Genomic DNA, 19,339 nt, shown 5'->3' with positions numbered 1-19,339 from the left:
AAAAAAAACCCACAAAAAAACCAGCTAAAATTCTTAAAATATCTGACAACAGAACCATTTCAAGCCCCAGTACAGGTTTAATAATATTCACATATTATTTAATTAATTTTACTAATATTCATCTCATCTCATTATCTCTAGCCGCTTTATCCTGTTCTACAGGGTCGCAGGCAAGCTGGAGCCTATCCCAGCTGACTACGGGCGAAAGGCGGGGTACACCCTGGACAAGTCGCCAGGTCATCACAGGGCTGACACACAGACACAGACAACCATTCACACTCACACTCACACCTACGGTCAATTTAGAGTCACCAGTTAACCTAACCTGCATGTCTTTGGACTGTGGGGGAAACCGGAGCACCCGGAGGAAACCCACGCGGACACAGGGAGAACATGCAAACTCCACACAGAAAGGCCCTCGCCGGCCACGGGGCTCGAACCCGGACCTTCTTGCTGTGAGGCGACAGCGCTAACCACTACACCACCGTGCCGCCCTAATTTTACTAATATTGATGCCCTTTAAAATAATTTGCTAATGAAAAAAAGTGAAAGATTTGTGCACATTTAAGATCCCATTTCGTTCCGAATCTGCCAGTTTTTTTTTTTTAAGTGCATGGTGTCCAAGTTTCTGTGCATCTGATCATTTTTGGGTTCAAGAACCCAGATTAATTTTCCAGCTAAATGTTTAACTGGAGCACTTTGTAAGTGTTTACTGTAAATGTAAGCGCTCCCTTGGTTAAGCCTCCTCATTTACCCTGTATCTGTTTCAGTATCCGTCTCTCTCGGTCCTGGCTCACACTCCAACTCTGTCTGGCTAGTGTGAGTTTACTCGCTGCCTCCACACCTGCCCTATCTGGCTCCGATTCCTGTGATCTGCATCCGTTTTGGTTAATAGGTGGCATGGTGCTTGGGCAGCCCAACTCAGGAGCTGTTAACGAATCCCCATTCCTGTGTTCTGCTCCAGCACCGGCATCTCCTCTCGCTCCCTGAGCTCGTGGTTTGTTTTGCACGGGTGGCCGCTGGAGAAAGCGTTGGAACGGACGGGCAGAAAAATTCGCCTTAATTAAAATGCTTTTGTCAGCCTGAGGGACGCAGGCGTATCGAAACTATCCAAAATAGCTTTGTGCTGCCGTTGGCATGGAAGAATGTTTGGAATTGGCAGGTGCGTGAGCTGAACTGGGCCACGCTGAGTCAGCCTGAAACAAAAGCAAAGAGGAAGAGAACGAAGCGGCCTGGAATACCTAAACTAATCATGCCTTAAATTGCACTGAACTCAGCCGCCTGTCTGCATTTCCTTGTGTAGAACAGAAACGGATGAGCAGCCGGGACGGTTTAAAAAAAAAATAATTGCTTGGCACCACAGTTTAGTCCACACATACACAACTACTATATTTACTACGCTGGGTGTCACAGATTTGCTAAAAACTTATTACTGCTGCCAAGGGCTTTCTCAAATGCATTTGCGCTTCAAAAAAAAAAAAAAAGTAAAAAAAAAAAAAAAAGTTGAAGGCCAGTCTACCACGACAGAGCATTTAGCATCTTGCCATGTTATAAGAATATGTCAAAATAAGTGGCCATCGATTGTACAGTACGATTCGACACAATTTTACATAAAAATGGTTTTCCAAAGGTTTGATTGAACCCTTCAATAGTTCAGAGTTCCTAAAGAGTCTCTCAGCTTCTTAGACCTCGAGACAGAATGTTTCCAGGACCCCCAGAGTTACGAACTAAACGCATCAGATGCAAACCATTTTCTAAGACGACACGTCACTTGTGGTTTTGGTGATGCAGCGCACATCTTTCAGGTTAAGTGGGAAAGCTGTTTGTGAGCTGAGTCACATGCTGGACTCTCAGTGGAAAGAGTTTCAGGGTTTGGAAAAACAGACCAGGGCAGGAATAGATTTAAAAGTAGATTTATTTTATTTATTTATTGGCGCATTTGCATATACAATAATGACAACACTATAAATATCAAATCTGAAGAGTTAATGCTGCTTTATGGCGTGACACAGGAAGCAGGAAGAAAAACAGATCAGTTACTGAATTCTAAAAGCTCAGTATAGTGTGGAGCGACTGTAGCCGTTTATGTAAAATTACCTCAAACTAAACAGGGGATCGTTCTTTGTTTTCCAATTATTCAGAATTCTTATTGATTTTATTTTTAAACAGGCAGAGAGATCAGCTCTTATACCACCATCCTCGAGGGATTCACTGTTTACCTATGCAGCCTGCAGCATTCAGGAGAGATAAAACCACCTTCCTGTACCACTCCCTCCCACACACACGGTGGTATAAGTGTGGAAAATGAAGAATGAATCCTTGCTCGAGACACAAATCCTCCTAATCTGAGGCAAGTTGTTGATATATCCACTGCGAAGAATTCTTCTCTCTCCCCTGATACACTTTCACAGAAGTGACACACACACACACCTCCTCTACCTCCAGGTGTGTGCTGTCGTCACTGCCCACACCATGCTTCAATACCTCAGAGGCTTCATTAGGGCACAAACAAGGACTCATTCCTCCCTCTCTCTCTCTCACACACACACACACACACACACACACACACACAGGAGAAATGGACAAAAGAAGTGAAGAGTAACACAAGGGCATTTCCTCCTGCCGTTTCATAAGTACAGAGTATCGGAGGCAGCTGTCCCAAGAGACGCTGCAAAGTTGTTGGTTTTTTTTTTTTAACCTGGATGTGAGATATAGACTTTCCGTAAAGGTGCAGTCGTATCTTCTTGTTTAGAGTCTCTCTCTCTCTCTCTCTCTCTCTCTCCAGGCTCAAGCTTGGTTTCTGCTCTTATTTAGATGTTGTCAGCAAGGCACACACTGCCCGCTTTAAGCAGATGCTCCCAAAGTTAGTTGCAAACCTCTGCAAAAACTTTGTTGGAAACAGATGTGCAGTTCTTTTGCGCGTGTGTGTGTATATATACACGTACGCACACATGTCCTTCGGAGATAATGTGATCTGCATCTCATTATCCAGGATATGTTTATTGTAGAAAAGACTGATTTGATACAATATGATATTCCATTTTGGACAATTAAAATGAAATAATTTAATTTTAATTGTCACTTTTCCAGAGGCACAGGCCACCCCCCATCGCTTTTACAAAGGCGCAAGCCACACCTTTTTGTGATGTATAAAACTCATGAGTGTGTGATGATGCAGGGTGATGAAATCATCTGCATGCTCTGATTCACCAATTTATTTATTTTTTATTTAATGAACACCAAGATTCTTACACGTGTCAGAGTTGGGGTTTAAACTCACAAAACACACAAAAACCCAATAAAAAAGAAAAACATGCTGTCTCGAGAGGACAAAACATCGATTCTGACAAAGCTGCGAGATGCTGGCAGTTTGGCAAGGAGAAAAAAAAAAGTCAGTGCTATTCGGCTCAACAATAAAAGCTGAAGGTAGGTGTGTGTGTGTGTGTGTGTGTGTGTGTGTGTGTGTGTGTGTGTGTTTCCCCAGCGCAGGTTGGAGGGTGACACTATAATATTGGATCACATTTGGCTGTCCACAGAAAGCTGTGCTGGAGAAGAGGCTGCCACTCAGACAGCATCGGCTCTCAAGATGCCACTTTCACACATCACCTGTCACCTGGAGCCGCTCGGCCAGAACGTGCACACGCCACGGAGTGGTGGAGGAAATACCCGCAGGCCGCATTTCATTTCCAAGGGCCTACTGTCTCATTTAAGGATTGCACCAGGAACAAGTTATTAAGGCCCCTTTCTCAGGTTTATACACATTTACTGGAGAGAAAAAAAAAAAAAATCCCCATGTATCCCAGCAAACGGGTCTTTTAGAGAGGCTGATATTTTTAAAGGCTGATATTGTGATGTAGGTGTGTCGAGGTGACGATGACTTCTGCCAGAGCCTTTTAACAGGATGCCAAATTTAAAAGTGGTGGGACATGACGTGCGTCCAGACGTCTCACACCTTCATTCTGTCGCCACAACAGGGGCGAGGAAACCGTCGGGAAATCATCAGCAACTGGATTCAGTCTTGTGGGCCTTTTCCACTACCCTTTTTCAGCTCACTTCAGCTCAACACGGCTCGCGTTTCGACTACCTCAGAGCAGCACGACTGAGCTCACTTCAGCCTTACTCAGCACCCAAAACTCACACGGTTTTGGAGTGGGGCTGAAATGAGCCCAACCGAGCCGAGTGGGGCTAGGGGCGTGAGGAGATACTCCCCTGTGCACTGATTGGTGAGGAGGAGTGTCCTCACATGCCCACACACGCCCCGTGAGCACGCTGGGATCTTTAACCACCATCTGTAAACACCGTAAACCCGGAAGAAGAAGAATTACGACAAAGATAATCAGAAAACTAGCACCAAGACCAGCAACACTAACGACCTCATGTCCTCCATGTTTATTGTTTACTATCCGGGTTGTGAGACTACCGCTTAAAAGGTCACTGATGTCACTGTTTGCGCCGCCTAACGACATCACGTGATGTCCACCCACTTTCGCTAACTCCACCCAATGTGTCCACCCACTTCTAGCCAGCACGGTTCAGCGCGGTTGTAGTTGAAATGCAACTCCAACAGCCCCACTCAGCTCGACTCAGCACAACTCAGCACCGCACGGCTCAGCCCAACTCGGCCACGTTGGTAGTGGAAAAGCCCCATTGCAAACAGGTCAAGTATTAAAACAGAAGCAGTGGGAGGGGTTTAGGAAAAACATCCATCAGCTGAATGGCTGAGGATGCACGCGCACACGAAAAGTATAAACATTTTCAAGATCCTCAACCAGAACCCTTTGTAGTCACAGAGTGTAGAAACTTTACACCAGTCACTAGTTTTCCTCAAAAAACTTTGACCAAAATATTTAAAAAAAAAAAAAATTGCAGTTCCCCAATCCATGGAAGTTGGGAAGTCTGCAGGCAACAATCTCACCCATGCAGACAGACAGACAGACAGACAGACACGCTCCTGATATAGAAACCCAAGCAAACAGATGATCAAGGAAGTCAGTGCAACCAAAAGTGCTGGTAGATATTTAAACAGCAACTATCCACCTTCAGAGATCAGAGCTCAGGAACCGGCTCCAACCATCTATAAACTATTAACTCAATCACGGGCCTCCCACTACCTCCCTATCTCTCAAAGGCACACAATTTCACGACCGGGTTCAAAGGCGAATCTGCGAGGAAGCCCGAGGGCAGCAACAGCAGGAGGAATCGGATAAAACGATGATGGAGGCTGTCAGACTCTTACCGCTGAAACTAAACTAGTCTCACTCAGGGATCCCTGAGGTTGAAACAAACCTCCCAACTTTATTCTCGCTCCTGCTTCTCTTACAACATTTCAATGTTATTTTACAGCACTTTTAACAGCAGACACCGTCACAAAGCAGATTTACAGATTTAAATCTGTAATGAACAAGCCAGAGGTGACGGTCGCAAGGAAACAGATGATCCAACGATGACAAAGTCGATCAATCATTCATCTTCAAACTGTATACTGTAAAGTCAAAGTGTTGAAAGGACGTTCACTGTAGAGGTGGGCGATATATGAAATAATAAAATTCATTTTATATACACTACCGTTCAAAAGTTTGGGGTCACCCAGACAATTTTGTGTTTTCCATGAAAAGTCACAATTTTATTTACCACCATAAGTTGTAAAATGAATAGAAAATATAGTCAAGACATTTTTCTGGCCATTTTCACAAACGTGATGCTCCGGAAACTCAATCTGCTCAAAGAAAGGTCAGTTTTATAGCTTCTCTAAAGAGCTAAACTGTTTTCAGCTGTGCTAACATGATTGTACAAGGGTTTTCTAATCATCCATTAGCCTTCTGAGGCAATGAGCAAACACATTGTACCATTAGAACACTGGAGTGAGAGTTGCTGGAAATGGGCCTCTATACACCTATGGAGATATTGCACCAAAAACCAGACATTTGCAGCTAGAATAGTCATTTACCACATTAGCAATGTATAGAGTGGATTTCTGATTAGTTTAAAGTGATCTTCATTGAAAAGAACAGTGCTTTTCTTTCAAAAATAAGGACATTTCAAAGTGACCCCAAACTTTTGAACGGTAGTGTACAAACAAGAAAAAATTTCTCAAGATCTTTGTAAAGAAATGCCACATTTTACAATTTTAATCTTAAATACAAAATTTTCTGCATCGCACCAGCCAGTTTGTCAGATTGTAATTATTTTTAATAATTTAATTTATTAAAAACATATCCATAATGTGGATTAAAAAGTGCACTGTGGCATAATTTATTACAATATCAAAATTATCATAAATCACCCCGTCCTAGTTCAGTACAAGCAGACGGGGTGTGTGTATAGGACAGCGTTAATGATTACAGCAGCAGTTTTTAAAGAAGGTGAACTGCAAGGGAGCTGCACGCTCACAGAAATTCAGAATCTCTGGATCTTGTCGTAAGATCATCTGAAATGAAGATCTGACCCATGTGGGTCTTGAAAGCTGCATCATAAAACATGGCTTGTATCAAAATAACGGTTATGTGGCCCATTCTATAACTGCAGGTATATTTCAAGTGTCGAACCCGTTAGTCATCGTCAACTCTGTTATCGTTAAACTGGGCAATCCATTAACAGAACTGACGAAAACAGAGTTGACATTTTCCACCATTTTCTCTCAATTCCACATGCTAACCTCAAACTAGCTACCACATGGCGTGTACAAAACCAGAATTTTATGGATTTTAATCATACTGTTTAAAAATAAATAAATAAATAAATAAAAGTGAGCAGGAGAGTCACTCTAATATCACAATAACAGAGTTGACGAATCATTAATCTACCATTGGTGTAAAATCCTCAACATTTTGTTCAAATTAATGAGAGAAGAAACATAACGTACCTCATTGCCTTTCTGAAGTTTCCCACCAGAGGAAGTGACCTCGCTTGGTGCAGGTGTCATGCGTATTATTCAAAGTCTTTGTGGATTGTATGCAGTTTTATAACAGTTAACAATAACATTGGGACAGATTTAAAAAAAAAATTTTTTTTTGACTAAAATTTCACATAATACAGAAAATAGACTTTGTGGGGGGGGGATGGTCATTTTGTGAATGTTTCATGGATAAATTGGGTCTAAAATGGAAATAAAGCATAGCTATTGGTGAAAGGTTGTCATAGTTTACATTAGTGCTTAAAACTGATTCAATAAAGATTTCTTTAGTGGAAAATAAAGATTTCTCACAGATGCAAAATGTACCCCAAATTCTAGAATGACCCATTATTTATATTTTCTATACACACACACCTGAACATGGAGATAGTTGCAGAGCGTGTTGCTCGGATTGCCCTTCTGTGTCTGCTGAAAGAATGAAAATAAATGTAAAATGTGAGGAAGGCTCCAGCCCCTGGAGGGACTCGTGTAAAACACCTCATGTGCTTCATATGGAATCGCAGCGCAGCAGAGAACGGAAAGAAAGGCTGACCACTAGGCAAATGGAAGACTTTTCCACACGGAGTGTGTGAGGTGATGCCTGGGCAATAAAATGTAAAGTTATGAAAATGTCCAGCTGTAACCAAAGCCGTCTGAGGAAAACCTCAGTCTGTCTGAGCTCCGGCGTGCACACGCTGTTCTTCTAAACCTCATCTTCACTCAGCACATAAACTTCTCCCTTTTCAGTCATGATCTCAGGCTGGAACCAAACGGCAAATCAAACCTTATTCCTGTTCACACCCACATGTTTGTGTTTCTCGAAGCAGGAAGTCAGGGCAGCGACGCTAACGTACATCAAAAGTGGTTTTATTTGGTACACCTGATCAGCTCAAACATTGTTATTAAACGCTAGTGCTTGGGCAGGAATGCTAAATGAAATGTTTTGAAGTCTGGACCAGAACGCTCCAGCTCACAACCAACCACATCCGCATAACCCCACAACCCCCTCTGCCATTTACCCAATCTTAACGTGCACAAAATGTCAGGCGTGATATCAGATTACTGACGGCACCAAAACAAATTTATCATCGCTAAACAGGTCATATTTTATTTATTTATTTAACCTTCAACATTCCTGTCTTCCTGTTGAAGTGTAGGAGTCCACAAACAGCCAGAGGTGTCTCTCCCCCTCACTTCTAGGGCAATATTGCCAAACCAGTTCCAAGGTGATCTGAAATAATAACACAATGATGACCATCGCTCTCCTTCCTTCTCAGTGCGGACAACGGAAGCTTCAGGGATGGATTCTCCACCTCATCATACAAAAACATACCTCGTCACTTGGATGATGGTGCACCCAAGAGGATGTCCAGTATGTGCCAGTATGAGAAGGTGCAAGCGGTGTATCTTTAGTTCGTTTCCATACCTAGTCTAAAGATGTATACTCAAGGGAGAGGAGATGATGGTTCCACCTCAACAAGGAAAAGTGCAGTCTGGTGCCGTCAAGCAGACAGAAGTCGTCCGTGTGTGTGCACATGCGCAGGTTTACCTTTGAGCGTGCACTGACAGTTCCATCATTCTGTCGCTAAACGAACAGCTGATCACACCGAGGTGCTCGCTGACGCCGATATTTATTAGTTTGGTCCCGCGTTTCCTTTCCTTCGTATAGAACATAACGTCTTTTCTTCTCGTTTTCCGTTACTGTAGTTGGTCTTTCACGTTTCATTCGCACACTGACGTCCTCTGTTTTTCTCTCCTGTTTCAAATTTGTATCCCACAATGCCTTGCGCAAACGGGGAAAGCCCAACACGTGATGCATGATGTAGTATCTTGAACTGGGTCATGGTGAAGTGGTGGGGGGGGGGGGGGGGGGGGAGACTTTAGGGCCACGTGGCCTGAAATTCATTAATTGTTCCATTTAAAAAAAAAATTGAAAGTCTGTGATTCGAATTCAATAGCTTTCAGTCCACTAAACAAAAGTAATTGGGTGTCGGGGAAAATTCTTTTTATGACCTACACTTAAAAAATCTGAAAGGCAGTCTACCTTTAACAAACTAGAACCAAAAGCAAAACCGAGAGATCAAGGAAATACATTTATGCGATGGATTGGACCCCAACAGTTTAAAAAAAGACAGACCTTTCAAGTGATTTCAACAAACAGTTTCCGGACATTTCCAATTATCTGGTCGTCCAAACATCGTTTTACATGAAGAATCAAACAAAAGCTTTCAAGTGTCTTGAAGCTGATGACTTTTTCATTTGAGCTGGGTTCCTGATGTTAGAATCAGACTTCTAAAGGACAATAATCGTCTTATTTTTGCGAGGGTGAGTAATGTAAGCTGAAGTGTCGGATGTGATTCGAGTCGGAGCTGCTGTAAGCATTTTTGCAACGATAACTTACATTTTATTTCATGATATTTCAAACGTAGCTCAGACTTATGAACCGACATCGTTCTTTCACACAAGGTCAACCGTTCACAACGATCGACAGTCACTCCTTTGGAGACTTGGGCGGTTCTTAAAGATGATGGCGAAGTGATAACAGGTCACTGTGATTGTATGGCTGGGTAAGATAATAAAAATACATGATTCTTTTCTTTCTGTGCCTGAGGTAGTAACATGAGAAGTTTTGATTTTAGATCCATAAACTATCACGATGTACGTACCTTTAACAAAATGATCACTGCAAAACACGAGCAGGTGGAGTCTCGATTCCTTTCCAACACAGTGAGCCATTTTTCACGGCGTCTTTTTGAGACACTTGTCGTTCTTTCACCCTCATGCACGACTTCTTTTGATATCCTATAAAACCTGTTGTCTTTTTCTCGATTTGATCAGTTTGAACATCCAAACAGAGCAACAATCTGGCATATCTAGAGGTCAAACACAAGAAACTACTGCAAAGTGACTGTAAACAAATACGATGCCTGACTGTCAGCTGGAAATCTGAAGCAGATTACTATCGGAAGTGACGTCGATTGTAAACACAGAATTCTTGTATATTCTTGCTGAATATAATAGAAAATTTAGATTCTTAAGGCAACAGCATTTCAATATTTGAGGATACAATACAATTTCGATATTTAAGACAATTCGATGTGATTTTGATTCAATATTTGATGACACCACTGAACCTGCTATGATTCAGTGATTTCGATTAACGGGACGACTGTGAAATGCACCTGGAGTGTTGAGCATTTTGAAGCGTGATTCAGGTTTAAGGCATGCCCTGCAGCCAGGCTCTTCCATCCTCCCTCCAGATGCAGCGTGGATTTAAAGACCTCAGGCGTTTTACTGATCTTTTATATCAATAATACACGGAACAAATTCATCATTTACTACAGGATTATTACTACTATTAGTTCATACAGCTATGGAGGAGGAGTATCCAGGGGAATAGTAAAAAAAAAACAAGATTCTGATGTTCTACATGTGCACCAGTTTAGTATAAACTCAGCTTTGGTCTCCCCCAAAAAAAACCTGATTCATCTTTGATGCAAATGTTATAGAAAAGCATGGAAAGCAGGAAGTGGAGATGAGAGGAGACGCGTGTTGGAGTGCTGTGGTCTTCTGGAAAAGCAGCAGGAGAAATCCACTCACTCTAAAGCTGCCTGGGATTTACACTGGAGTCATGCCGAGTTGTCGGCTCAGCAAAGCTTCTATACCTGTCTCTCTCTCTCACACACACCCCATTACAGGTGACACACAGACTGCAGACAGCTCTGTGTGTGTGTGTGTGTGTGTGTGTGTGTGTGTGTGTGTGTGTCAGAAGGAGAAAGGAGAATCTCACGTGACCTCAGTGCTCGTACCACCTGTTTCCTCACCACAATGTGACACCACCCACCACACACGCACACACTGATGCTTCCCCCCTCCATCCTTTCCCCTATTCTCTCTCCACCTTTCCTCCCTCCCTCTCCTTACTTTCTTAATCCGAGATAATGGCAGGATGTAGTGGAAAGTCAGGGCATTTAATAAATGTGCTGGAGAAACATGGCTGTTAAAACACACACACACACACACACACACACACACACACACACACACAGAGAGAGAGAGAGAGACACAGACAGACCACCCCCCCATCAGCTGACCACAGACACAGACACACGCAGCAGTGTGTCTGATTTGAGTGGCGCTCTCAATCACACTGATTTGTTTATCCCCTCGTGAGTGTGAGGATTCCTCAAAAAAAGAAAGAAAAAAAACAAAAAAAACCCAAATGAAACAGAGGAAAAAAAAAAAAAAACACGGTTGTATAATCAAAGCCAATCAAGTCATTCAATCAAGTTGAGATTTGCAGCGAGGCTGAGCTGATTAGCAGCAGAGTCGGGAAAACACTAAACACCGCGGTGTCGACGCCCATTCGGCTTTATTTATACAAACAGCGACCCAAAGACAACAGTCTTCATGCACATTCAGCAACACACACACACACCTTACATGTATGAGATAATCCACTTTCTGCCAAGAAGACAGCACTTACACAGAAACAACATATTTCCACCATATCCATCATATTCAGATCAGACGTCAAAGCAAACCATAAAAAGTCCACACTTTCACTCGGATTATCTTACATCTGACGTGCACCTTTTTTTCCACAGCATCTACAAAGCTAAGAACTGCATCTCAAACACTTCAAGTAATTTTTTTCCCTCAAATATCATTTTAAAGCTTATTCATTCTCAGAGGTGTCCGATGGGATCGAGATCAACTGATCCTTTAGTATCCGTGTCTCTAAAGCCGATTCTTTTCTCTGAGAAAGGACACAAAGAAAGTCTCGCCTGAAGCATCATCGTTAAGCTAACATTATTAAAAATCACAATTAAAAAGATTTTCAAGGAAACCAAAATAAATGATAGATGCGTCACGTTCATTATGTCTTCTTATTAAATCAAGTCATTAGTTTTCTTTTTTTTTTTTTACAGACATGTAAAAGTTTTTTCCTTTACCTGACATGTTTCAACGGTGTAACTTCCGTCTTCATCAGAGGGTCACCCGGATGTTGGTGTGTGACGTGCTTTTGTAATCAGCTGATGATTTCTGAATAGAAATCAGAACGCGTAGCCCAAGAACAATAAACAGGGATGAGGGGGCATACATGCTCTCCCACACCTGGAGCACCGTCCTGAGGGGGCAACACTGACAGCGGGAGGTGTGGCCGACCTGTCAATGTTGACAGGGAGGTCACACCTCCATAACATCAGCTGATTACAAAAGCACGTCACACATCAACATCCGGGTGACCCTCTGATGAAGACGGAAGTTACACCGTCGAAACATGTCAGGTAAAGGAAAAAACTTTTACATGTCTGTAAAAAAAGAAAACTAATGGCTTCAAAATGAATGATGCTGAATTACAAAATAAATAAATAAGAGACACCCCAGATTCTGGTTGTACAAGATGGCCGCCTGTAAACTGTTGCTCAGTTCAGCTCTATGGTTTAGGTTTATTGAGGTATTTCACCCACGTGACCAAGTCATGTGATGCTGCCATTTTGGACAGCACGGCTCGAATCAGTTTGAATGCGAGGAAGGCGACAAACGAAAAACATAAAAGAAAAAGGAGCGAGATGCAGAAAACACCTTCACTATCCAGCGACGTAGGGCATTTACAGGGCGAGCAGAGGGAGAGGTATTTGCAAAAATTGAGGTTAGCAGGCTTAGAGAACGACGTTTGCCTGCTTCCACCAGGATTGTTCACTGACGTACGGAAGCACACGAAGCCCTCGTCTTTACCTGACTTCGGCCCACATGATCTGTATACCTATGTCGTTAAAAACCCATCGCCATACACAGGTATTGATCTGAAAGCGTATAAGAGTTTGGATGCCTACAAATATTTTGTGTCAGGCTGGGTAACATGCCTACATCAGCGGGTCGTCCCTGGAGCCGGTGGTCGCCATCTTATTACAGCTAAGGTTTGTTCACATTTTCATTTACTTTCGGTCCTCAGGATAAACAAAATGTTATTAAATGTCATTGAAATAACTTCTTAGTCTGTTGAGACATGGCCCGTTATAAATTTGCTGTTACCAGGCAATGACCAAGAACTGTATTATTAGGGTCGGTGTCTGTGTTGTAGCAGTGTACTAGCAACTAGCTGTTAGCACTAGCTAATGTCAACAACATCATAGCTGGTATGTTACTGTAGCAATGTTTACGTTCAGTCATTTGGATGACTGTTAAAACCTGCCGGCGCCCGGCGCGCTAGCGCAGTAAACTAGTAAATCCAGTAAAGGAAAAACTTGAGACTGAAAGGTTTTAACAGTCATCCAAATGACTGAACGTAAACACTGCTACAGTAACATACCAGCTACTGTTGTTGACATTAGCTAGCTTGACGTTCAAAATGGCGGACACCGGGATGTCACGTGACCCTGTGACGTCAGGTGAAATACCTCAATAGTCAACAGGACGTCCCAGTGTGTCCTCCAGCAGATTACAGAGATGGTTCAGCTGAACAGGACATTACCCTTCAGTGCAAAACTAAAGAAATGAACATGGGCTATGAAATGACATCTCACTGGAAGAGGAGAGGAGAGTCCAAACGAAAGGGATGAAGGAAATGAAACTGAATCTTAACGTCCCATGAGATGCTTGCTTGTGCCACTGAGGTTTCTTGATAACGGCCAGCTGAACTTAGCAGAGCTTCAGAGTGTGTGTGTGTGTGTGTGTGTGCGTGACACATCAATCTGATTCACTTACCTTCCCGAACTGCTCAAAATACTGCTTCACATCATCCACCACTGTGTTCGCTGACAAACCACCAACAAATATTTTCTTCGTTCTTGTGACCATCTGGAGAGCGAGAGCGAGAGAGAGAGAGAGAGAGAGAGAGAGACAGACACATTAATACACCAGCACTTTAAAAAAAAAAAAAATTCTCCTGCAGCAGTATAACCCAGGGGTGTGACCTCATGCATGTAGAGTCCCATGATTTATTTACTAACAGCATCATGAGATGATCTCAGTCCCTCCATCTCTTTTGTTCAATGGCCTGAATATCATCAAATATGGAAATATATTTCAAGGTGATCCAATTTTGAAACGTTCATTCATTTAAATGCCACGTTTGAGTCTTTTGGCTATCCACACACACACACTTCTTCATGATCACCTTTTACAGTACTTGAGAACACACACACACGAATCCTCATGGGCCCAAAGTTAAAATGAGCACAAGACTTAATTACACTCCTCTATACGTTTCAATGCATTTCCTCTTCCGGGGCCTGGGTTTTTGTCGAGAACATCTCATCGTAGTTGCTGTGGTAATTCTCTGTCCCCGTAAAGAGACACACACAGCCCCATTAGAGCACCTTTTCCACCCTGTTAAACCTCTGGCATGTTTATTTGTTTGGCAAAACGCTCAGGTCTTTTCTATCAGCCATCCAACATTCAGTGTATAAGACAATAACAGCACGAAGCGCACGTCCCCTTCCCTTTGCAAACACAATTAAGCAGCACAAAGGGGAAAAATCAGAGTACATTAAAGCCTCGATTAATTCTCAGCTGAGAATATATGGAGCATTAGAAGGAGGAGGTTGGGGGGGGAAGCAGTGCAAAAAATATGAAGCTAAGTGCAGCGGTGCGTGTGAGAGAGTGAGAAATTGGAGGACAGACAGTTCCCTGAGACACAAACAGATGTGTGTGATTGTGTTTACGTAGCATAAAATCCAAACATTTACTCTTACGGATGCACCCTCGCACCTCGGCGAGCCGGAATAACGCAGTTTCTCTGGAAACCGGGATCAGCAAAGCACATCTTTAAAGCTCTTCTGCAGCTTGAACGAAATTAAAACACATTTGCAGACAGTCGCTCAATTCAGACAGCAGCAGGAGGAAACAAAACAAACAAATAAATAAAAGCTCGACGATCCCGGCTTTTGAGGATGAGGAATGTGCGTGTTGATTTCTGGGGGGGGGTACCCAAACCGAATTGTACAATTAGCCAAAAAGGACTAATAGAGTGAGGAGAAAAAACAAACAAAAAAAACTAGATTTTTTTTTCCTGCTCACAAAGTACCATTAAATCTCTCAATGAACATTTAATTGCCTGGTTGAAAGAAAAAAAAAAAAAAGGTCACAAAGTAAAAACTAGCTGAAGCTGCGAACAAAACTGGCTGCCAAAATGTATATTCTATTATTTAATAGAGTTTAAAAAAAAATTCACAAAAGCTGTTAATCAGTTCATTTGAAATTGTTAAAACTGTAAAATACCTGATGATCGGTAATGAAAAGTGCACTGTTACCCCTTTTCCACCAAATCATTTCCAGGGCTGGTTCGGGGCCAGTGCTGGTGCACAACTCGTTCAACTTGCGAGCCAGCTGAGAACCAGTTTGCTTTTCCATAGCTCGCGGTGCTAAGGGAAGCCACGTCATTACGTTGCTGTATACGTCAGTTACGTCGCTACGTTTGCATAAACCTTGGCGTGAATATCGAAGCAAAAACAACGCGCAAGAAGCAGCAGCAGCAACAACAATAATAATAATGGATGACTTCGAGTTTGTACGGCTGCTGCTTCTCGTCGCTTAAAAATGGCGATCTTTCGCGGTCTTAACAACTCTGCCCCCTCCCCCACTGACGTAAGCGGTTCTTTCCTCTGGCCCAGCAGAGAGTTGGTGCTAGCCTGGAACCGGTTTTTCTGGCCCCAGAGCCAGTTCTTTGTCAGTGGAAACAGAAAACCTGGTTCCAAACTAAGCACTGGCCCCGAACCAGCCCTGGAACTGCTTTGGTGGAAAAGGGGCATGTGACGTAACTGATCATGATCTCGATATTACATCACCACCCGAGTTGAGATGCATTTCAAGAAGCAGCTAATGTGTGTAGGAGACATCATGAGATCACCATGTGGAGGGTTTCCCAGGTCAACCACACATTTGCAAAAATGTCTGTGTGTTCCTTCTTCATTACACACAAACACACTTTTGTGTTCCTCCTGCTGTGTGCGTGCACACACACACACACACACACACACACACACACACGTCCAGGGAAACACTCCCTCACTTCTACTTTGCATGTGAGCTCACACCATTTGGATGGCATCCAGCCAGCATGCAAATGCCCGCTCCCACCCCCGCCCCCGCCGGGTTTATCGGTCCTGATAAAGACCGTGTGTGCTCGTTTAACACCGTCCCTCACTTTCATCAGCCCTGACCGGTGTTTTAGAGATGTTCAAGTTCTCCTACATTCATCTTCCCTTGCAACACCTGATGGATAAACTGACTCGGCTCCCTCACTGGCTTCTTTTTTCTGCCTCTGCTTTAGTTTTTTGACTCCGTTATTATGGGCTGTGACAGGGCTGCCCCAGAGGCTGATGGGATTTCTGCAGAAGCTGAAATAGAATTATGCTCCCCTATTGCTCCATTTCTCTACAATACCAAACACACACACACACACACAGGAAAAGACTAAGAGACGGAAGTAAAGAAAGGGATTAATAATTCAGGAGACATAGCACGATGGATGGATACACCCCCAGTTTGAACCAGGATGAATTCCTGCCTCTGGCCCAGTATTCCCGGGATAGGCTCTGAATTCACCTCGACATGTGCTACTGTAAATGAATGAACGAAAGCAATATGAGGTTTGCCCCTGTTCACTTTCTCTGTCCGTTTCGCCTGAGGGGAACTCCCAGTGCCACATCAGATTCATCTTTTACAACAGGTACAATCTCTCTGAATAGAGATGTGGAAACCAATGGCAACTCTGTCTCAAACATTTCTCTCAACCATTATGCAAATTACTTGAAGCTAGACGACCTTTCAATTTCATAAAATCAGTGAAATTTAGTTCCCTCTGAAATTTGGTCATTGTGATACATGTTTATTTCGGTAAAATCTCAAAAAGCTCAGGCCATTCTGTGGCTGGGAAGTTATTTAATTTGAGGGGATTCCTGAGCAAATAATGTCCATGAAATTGCTCGCTCCGCAAAGTCAAGCAGACAGAGGAAGTCCGTGTGTGTTTGCGCATGCGCAGGTTTGCCTTTGACCGTGCGCTGACAGTTCCATCATTGTGTCACAAAACCAACTGCTGATCACACCGAGGTGCTCGCTGAGCGCCGATATTTATTAGTTTGGTTCCGAGTTTCCTTTCTTTCATATATAACATAACGTCTTTTCTTCTCACTTTCCGTTACTGTAGTCGGTCTTTCACGTTTCATTCGCACGTTCACGTCCTCCCTTTTTCTCTCCTGTTTCAAATTTGTATCCCACAATGCCTTGCGTGAATGGGGAAAGCCCATCATGTCATGCATGACGTAATATCTTGAACTGGGTCATGGTGAAGCAGGAAAAAACAGCAGAGAATTTAGGGCCACGTGGTCTTAAATTCAATAATTGTTCTTTTTTTTTAAAAACTAGAAAAATTCAAAGTCTGTGATTCGAATTCAGTAGCTTTCGGTCCACTAAACAAAAATAACTGGGTGTCGGGGTTAAATTCTTTTAATAACCCCGATTCCAAAAAAGTTGGGACAAAGTACAAATTGTAAATAAAAATGGAATGCAATAATTTACAAATCTCAAAAACTGATATTGTATTCACAATAGAACATAGACAACATATCAAATGTCGAAAGTGAGACATTTTGAAATTTCATGCCAAATATTGGCTCATTTGAAATTTCATGACAGCAACACATCTCAAAAAAGTTGGGACAGGGGCAATAAGAGGCTGGAAAAGTTAAAGGTACAAAAAAGGAACAGCTGGAGGACCAAATTGCAACTCATTAGGTCAATTGGCAATAGGTCATTAACATGACTGGGTATAAAAAGAGCATCTTGGAGTGGCAGCGGCTCTCAGAGGTAAAGATGGGAAGAGGATCACCAATCCCCCTAATTCTGCGCCGACAAATAGTGGAGCAATATCAGAAAGGAGTTCGACAGTGTAAAATTGCAAAGAGTTTGAACATATCATCATCTACAGTGCATATCATCATCAAAAAATTCAGAGAATCTGGAAGAATCTCTGTGCGTAAGGGTCAAGGCCGGAAAACCATACTGGGTGCCCGTTATCTTCGGGCCCTTAGATGGCACTGCATCACGTACAGGCATGCTTCTGTATTGGAAATCACAAAATGGGCTCAGGAATATTTCCAGAGAACATTATCTGTGAACACAATTCACCATGCCATCCGCCGTTGCCAGCTAAAACTCTATAGTTCAAAGAAGAAGCCGTATCTAAACATGATCCAGAAGCGCAGACGTCTTCTCTGGGCCAAGGCTCATTTAAAATGGACTGTGGCAAAGTGGAAAACTGTTCTGTGGTCAGACGAATCAAAATTTGAAGTTCTTTATGGAAATCAGGGACGCCGTGTCATTCGGACTAAAGAGGAGAAGGACGACCCGAGTTGTTATCGGCGCTCAGTTCAGAAGCCTGCATCTCTGATGGTATGGGGTTGCATTAGTGCGTGTGGCATGGGCAGTTTACACATCTGGAAAGACATCATCAATGCTGAAAGGTAGATCCAGGTTCTAGAGCAACATATGCTCCCATTCAGACGACGTCTCTTTCAGGGAAGACCTTGCATTTTCCAACATGACAATGCCAAACCACATACTGCATCAATTACAGCATCATGGCTGCGTAGAAGAAGGGTCCGGGTACTGAACTGGCCAGCCTGCAGTCCAGATCTTTCACCCATAGAAAACATTTGGCGCATCATAAAACGGAAGATACGACAAAAAAAGACCTAAGACAGTTGAGCAACTAGAATCCTACATTAGACAAGAATGGGTTAACATTCCTATCCCTAAACGTGAGCAACTTGTCTCCTCAGTCCCCAGACGTTTACAGACTGTTGTAAAGAGAAAAGGGGATGTCTCACAGTGGGAAACATGGCCTTGTCCCAACTTTTTTGAGATATCTTGTCATGAAATTTAAAATCACCTAATTTTTCTCTTTAAATGATACATTTTCTCAGTTTAAACATTTGATATGTCATCTATGTTCTATTCTGAATAAAATATGGAATTTTGAAACTTCCACATCATTGCATTCCGTTTTTATTTACAAATTGCACCTTGTCCCAACTTTTTTGGAATCGGGGTTGTATGATCTACACTTGAAAAAATCTGAAAGGCAGTCTACCTTTAAAGTTTATTAAAAAAATTAATTTATATTATATATAAACCATAAAATCAAGATTCAACAGATGTTTTATTGCTTGCAGTTGCTGAATCCACAGCAGCACCAGTCTGAGAACACAAAAGATCCTGAACCATTATGGCTGCAATCACATTCAGAAACAAAGCAGGAAGAAAACCTCCACTTAGCAACCCATGCCCGGATCTATGGCATCTTATCTCAATCTCCAAGCTGCTTCAGTCAGCAGCGCGCACACACACACACACAGAGCATGGTATCAGTCACTGCCATAACGCCAAACAAACCAGTGTGATGGAGAAGCCATGCTATCTACCTATCAGTCAGGGATTTGC

At 42.7% G+C, this 19,339-nt stretch overlaps 1 protein-coding gene across 6 annotated transcripts in view; it reads right to left on the bottom strand.

The window, feature by feature from the left end:
• Positions 1 to 19,339, bottom strand: part of msi2a (musashi RNA-binding protein 2a) — a 325,090-nt gene that overhangs the window by 210,174 nt on the left and 95,577 nt on the right. For all 6 annotated transcript variants that reach the window (XM_060909349.1, XM_060909354.1, XM_060909350.1 and 3 more), the window contains exon 6: positions 13,604 to 13,696. In XM_060909349.1, coding sequence (XP_060765332.1) covers positions 13,604 to 13,696 — 93 coding nt within the window. The remainder of the gene's footprint in view (positions 1 to 13,603; positions 13,697 to 19,339) is intronic.

This window comes from Neoarius graeffei, chromosome 25, assembly GCF_027579695.1.
Source record: "Neoarius graeffei isolate fNeoGra1 chromosome 25, fNeoGra1.pri, whole genome shotgun sequence".
NCBI lineage: Eukaryota > Metazoa > Chordata > Actinopteri > Siluriformes > Ariidae > Neoarius > Neoarius graeffei.
Note: the sequence above shows the minus strand (reverse complement) of the source record. Positions and strands in the feature narration are given on the sequence as shown.